Raw genomic sequence first — 6068 nt, forward strand, 5'->3', positions numbered from 1 at the left:
GTATTGAATAGCCCTAGGTATTGCATAACATGAAGCAGAGCTAAGCTCCTTATACTGAGTCGACTTTATTGTATCCTAGCAATGTGTCTTGATTCCAACTTTTGAAGATCAACCCAAACTGTTTTTTTCATTCTTTCCACACTTCTGATCCTTATAGCCACTAAGATTTTCAGTTTATTGCCAGCTATGGACAGTTTTGTGCTGTAGCCCAACAAAGGGCGGGATTTTATGCAGGAGGCAGGGCTCCCAGCACCAGGCCGAAAAGATGGGGGTGGGGGTACACCGCCTCTGTATTTTCTGAGATCACCGGAGCGATCCTCTGATCTTTTAGGGTCAAAGTTTAAGGAGGTGGGATCCCCATCCCTTTAAACAATTAATAGGGATGTGGATTCCGCCCCCAAGAGCTGCCAGCCAATCACAGAGCCGGCAGCTCAACAGTATCGGCAGAACACCTGGGAGCAGTGGCCAGTGCTGGTACTGCAGAGGCCTTGGACTCAGGCCCAGCGTTGGAACCCTGGACCCGATGTAGGTGAGGCAGGTCACCAGGGCCAGTCTGGAAGACCCTGACAAGGAGGTTGGAAATTCAGTCCAGGGGAAGGGGTATCCCGGGGGTACAATGGTTCCAGTGGGCTGGGGGGGGGAGATCCTCTGTGGGCCACGAATGCCCACGAAGAAGGGAGCCCCTTCCCCTCACCAAGCCCACAGGGAGGGCACCTCGTTTTCCAAGGCATCCTCCCCACGCAGCTGGTAAGATCCCAGCGGCAGCGGGAAGAGGCCTTATTTGGCTGTCAATTGGCCACAAGGGCCTCAATTGACCTCTGGGTGGGAAGACTGATATCAGCCTATCCCACCTCTGGAAAGATCGGGTCTGGCAATCCCGGAGTCGGGTTCCGTGGCGGCCCCGACCGCTCCGATTCTCCGGCCACCTCCCCCATCAAGGAACCTGACATCGGGCTAGGGACAAAATCCAGCCCATATACTAAGAGCTGTCCAAGGTCATTTCAGTTAGACTTGTTGGAACCAACTGAGAAATGTGAGACTACCATCTCATCAGTCTGTGTTGGATTTGAATCAAGATCCCAGAAATGAAAGGAAAGCATAATAACACATCATACGTCCCAGTCAAATACCATGCACATTTTCAACATAAGAAATTATATTTAACAGGACAGGTCAAGAGCTGATATGTTTCCAATGCCATTTTATTCCTTCTCAACGTGTTAGATGTTGAAAGCTGTTTGGAAAGCTCTACAGAAAACAACATCTAAACTAACAGGAAAGATCTGTGTAATCTTTATTTCAGACAACCTAAAGGTGTGAGGAGTGTGTTGGAATACAGTTCAGCTTGCTGTTATTCTGAAGTGCTGGCTCATCTGAAGTGGTCTATTTCTGTGGAACTGGTTGCGTAATCCTGCTCCTTAACACTCTGTAACCATGGATAAATCCACACAAGAGCTCTTCTTGAACTTTATGGTGGTTCTGATGACTGTGCTACTTATGTGGCTTCTTGTTAAATCGTATCAGGAGTGAGAGACTGACCTCTATGTAAAACTAGCTCTTACAATAAATTGTGCCAGTCTGTCATGACTTCTGTTGTTCTTTTGCTTTCTCTCTAAGGAGGCTTTTCCGTGTCTAGTGTGTAGATGATTTAATTGTGCAATCGCTTGCTTGAATTCTGGTTCTTTGTACATTACATCTTTTGTTAAATGCCCTATTTTTTATCCTCTGTAGTGTATTTGAAAGGGCATGTGTTACCCCTTTCACAGTTTGGGGGCATGAACATGATCAGTGAAACTGCTTGCAAAGATCGAAGTTGTTTCACAGTATCAGCTTTGCAATGCTATGTACAGCCATTAGGAGCAATGGGCTACAACTCAGAAGATTCTAACCATCTTTACAATTGCATGAACCAACGCGGTGGTGACGATGCTGCCCATCAAGGATGTCATCATATTTTCAAGTAGGCTTTTAAAACAAACAAACAATACTTTTTTTGATTTCTTTCTCTTTACTACATTCTGCAATTTTGGTGTTACCCAACAATATGGTTTTGGCCTTCACCTAGGTCTCTCAATTTTCTGGTTTGAAATACAGAAATACAGGATAACACATGCCCTTTAATACATACAGCTACCTGTTTTGATATTTGCAGTACGATGTGATGGTGGCTATGTGGTTTTGCTTATCAAATAACACTTGCCACTGTCATTTCAAAGAAAATCTTGATTAAAATGGTCGATGAAAATGTACTTATAAATATAATAGCACTACTAAATTCAGCAGGTTAAAGGTTCCCTCATGTATCATCTTATTGTAATTAAATATTTATCCAAGCTATTTCATCGTTCCATGTTGCTTTGATCACTGTAGCATGAGAACTACCTATACCAGCAGAGTCAGTACAACCACTTGTACTAAAAGTATTGTCAATCATATGAACTCACGAAAAAAACACCTGGGTCAAATATATTCGCACAAGGTCAAAATAACAAAAAAATGAACTATAGTCCATTCAATTGCATAGGTTTTAAATGCTACTGTGTGTTCACAATATTTCATTGTAATAAGATGTGTTATGCTTTTGCAAAACTTAATTGTACTGACCATCAATTGGAAAACATTGAAGATTTATAATGAAAATACATACTACATGTCGGTTTCAAGGGTTATTTATTTACTTACATATCTTTTGACTTGGTTATAAGTATTTTTGTCCCTGTTATTCTCCAGCCACATAGGCAAGACAGGTGACCTGCACCCAGGGCTTTTCCAACATTGGTAACAGGTAGGAAAGAGTAGTATGGTCGTTTCACATTCTGAACCTCTTTCCCTATAAGGAAGTGCTTGGGGTCAGCTCCATATCTCACCCCAACATGACATAAGAAAATGGAAATTGCAGGCAGGCACAAGCACAAATTCAAGTCCTAACACTCCATACAGTTTTTTTTACAAGTATTACTTTATCTTATGAATTAGGGGTGGCCACAACATATTGAGGTCAAAAAATGTAATAGTTAACCACTTTGGCCATGATATTAACCTCTCCATGATGATAGGGAGAAGTTTGTTTGGGAATGGGGTTAAAATTAAAATTCTGGGAACGCAGCTGCAATCCACCACGCAAGTGCCTCCCATCATTTTTATGGGTTGTGTGGCGTGTGCGTGTCCCGCCATCAAAGAGGCGGGGCACTTCATTATATTTAAGTTAGGCTCCTACAATGCAGTCGGAACCTGATTTACTTTTGACAGCTGCTGGCCACATTTTCCAGTGTTCAGGAAAATCGGCAGCAAAATGAAGGGAAGAATTGCCTCCTCCGGCAGGTTAGTGCTGTTTGGAGAACTCCTCACAGGCCAGGAGGAACAGGAGTGCTTCCCCTGGGCCCCACGAGGAAGCCTTTCTTCTAAAGGTCATGGCTCCTTCTTCAGACTGTGATTGGCAAACCCCCAACAAGCCTCTGATCCCAAGTTTCCTGCCAAGCTCTGATACATCTCCCATCAAGCTCCAATCCGGAGCCTCCTGCTGGGCTGATCTTCTTAGGCAGACCCTTTGGAACGAGGATGACTTTCTTCCACTCCAGGGTTGTTGGTCCTGAGGTAAGTTAATAGTCCAATTCTGGATCCGCAGACTCTGCCACAGGTGGGGCAGGTGGTGTTTGGTGAGGTGTGAATTTCCAAACGCTCCTTCTGCTGTTTGCACTTGGTAGCTGACTGGGCATGTCGACGTTGTTCGAACTGGCTGGCACTTTTGCGGATGCTTCTTCTCCATTTCAGGCGGTCTCGGGTAAGAGATTCCCACTAATCAGTGGAGATATCACATTTTTTCAGGGAGGCTTCAAGGACATCCTTGTAGCATTTCCTCTGCCCTCCTGGTAGCCTCTTGCCATGATGGAGCTCGGAGTAGAAAGGGCTGGTCTGGGCTGTTCACCTTTCACCCTCCCACTAAGCCCTAATCCCATGCCCCGATCTCTCCTAACAGTTGCTGGCTGGGGCCTCCTGTTGCTAGTTTTCCCGCCTGGCAGACGGAAACAGAGGAAGAAAATACAGTTACTAGCAACAGGATCAGACTTTTCAGATTTTAGATGTGCTAGAGTACTCCCCACACCCTCCCAGGCATGTTTTTTTGTTCTTACCAGCTTTATCTTTTCAGATAATCGTCATTATGAAGCAATATACAAACCAAACTGAAATTCACAATAGAATCAGAATAATAGGACAATGGACATTATCTGTTTTAAATTGTTCTTGTCAGGATCACAAAGGTCAAAACAAGAAAATGACCAAACAAACAGAAAGGAAAAATCTGTCTAATCAATGTGTTATTTGAATGCAACTTGAGCAGGGCCATTAGTTAAAATGTAAAAGGTGGAGGGGGAGGGGTGTTGCTGGAGGTAATATGCTGAGACATCAAAAAGCACAAACTCATTCTGATTAATCACAATATACGAAAACTATGTGCTCTTTCATCTAATATGATTTTTGCTATATGGTGTAGGTACCGATTTGCATTTTATACAATAAAAGGACATGATTAGTGCAAAGAAAGGGAATGGAAAGGAGGACTCAGAGGCACCGATTAGGGAAGAAACAGTGCCTGCTGGAGAGGAAAGAAGACCGAAAGCAGGGGAGTATGCTAAACCTTTATAAATCTATGGGGTACAGTAGCACAATGGCTATGTTGCTAGACGAGCAATGTAGAGGCCTGAACTAATAATCCACAGACTCGAGTCAAATCCCATCATGCAAATTGGGGATTTTAAATTCAGTTGATTAATTAAATCTGTAATAAAAAGCTAGCATCAGAAATGGTGATCGTGAATCTACCGGGTTGTCGTAAAAACCTAACTTGCTCACAAAATTCTTTTAGGAAAGGAAACTTGCTTTCCTCATCTGACTCCAGATGCACTACAATCCTCCCATCCCCTTGGAGGTGGCTTTGGAGGGGGTGGTGGGGGGTCGGCGGGGTGGGGGGGTGGGGGAATGGGTGGAGGTGACCAGGAAAATAGTGGCAAACACAGTTGGGACGGTGCCTGTGGGTCCTCCCGTGTCCCTGTTCTGCCCACTGTTCCTAATCAGACAACAAATGTGGAAGCGGCCTGCTAATTGGCTACCTCCTGGAAAATCTCCCCTGCCAGTGCACCACCGACCCAAGTGGGATCAGGATCCGGAAATGGTCCTGATGCCTGAAAATTTCATTAGTGCAGAAGCTTCCGCCCAATGTGTTGACTCTTAACTGCCTTCTGAAATGGCCTAGCAAGCCACTCAGTTGTATCAATAATGAATATCAATCAAGCCACCAGATTCAGATACAACAAAGACAGTCCAGTCAACACTGCAAAGTACTCCTCAATAAAATTTGGGGACGTGGAGAGCTGTTCCTACAGACTAGTCAAGCAATAGTCTGACACAATTATATTCCAAGAATCATACTTTACATAAACCATTCCAGACTCTTCCATCACCATCTCTGGCTATGTGTTATATAGTAGCCACTGGGAGTTTTCAACCATTAACGTCAGCCTCCATGAAGGTCAAACACAGGCAAGGAAACCTCCTGCTGATTGCCAACTACCGCTCTCCCTCAACTAATGTATCAGTACTCCTCCATGTTGAACACCACTTGGAAGAAGCACTGAGGGTAGCAAGGGCACAGAATGTACTCTGGGTGAGTAATTTCAATGTCCATCACCAAGAGTGGCTTGGTAGCACAAGTAAAAACTGAACTGGACGAGACCTAAAGGACATAACTACCAGTCTGGGCCTGAAGCAGGTGGTGGGAGAACCATCAAGAGCGAAAAACCTACTTAACATTGTCTTCACCAAACTACCTGCTGACGGTGCATTTGTCCATGACAATATTGGTAAGAGTGACCACTGGACAGTACTTGTGGAGACAAAGTCCCATCTTCAAACTGAGGATACCCTCCATCATGTTGTGTGGCACTACCAAAGTGCTAAATGAGATAGATTAGGACAGATCTAGCAGCTCAAAACTGGGCATCCATGAGGCACTGTGAGCTAACAGTGGCAGCAGAAGATTCCACCACAATCTGTATCCTCATGGGTTGGCA

The 6068-nt window shown here is 44.4% G+C and overlaps 1 protein-coding gene across 1 annotated transcript; it reads left to right on the top strand.

Moving 5' to 3' along the window:
- Positions 1–1434: 1434 nt before the first annotated feature.
- Positions 1435–1530, top strand: LOC137370968 (sarcolipin). Its single transcript, XM_068032860.1, has one exon. The coding sequence runs from the start codon at positions 1435–1437 to the stop codon at positions 1528–1530; it is 96 nt and encodes a 31-aa protein (XP_067888961.1).
- The last annotated feature ends 4538 nt before the right edge of the window (positions 1531–6068 follow it).

This window comes from Heterodontus francisci, chromosome 6 (assembly GCF_036365525.1).
Source record: "Heterodontus francisci isolate sHetFra1 chromosome 6, sHetFra1.hap1, whole genome shotgun sequence".
In the NCBI taxonomy this organism is placed as follows: Eukaryota; Metazoa; Chordata; class Chondrichthyes; order Heterodontiformes; family Heterodontidae; genus Heterodontus; species Heterodontus francisci.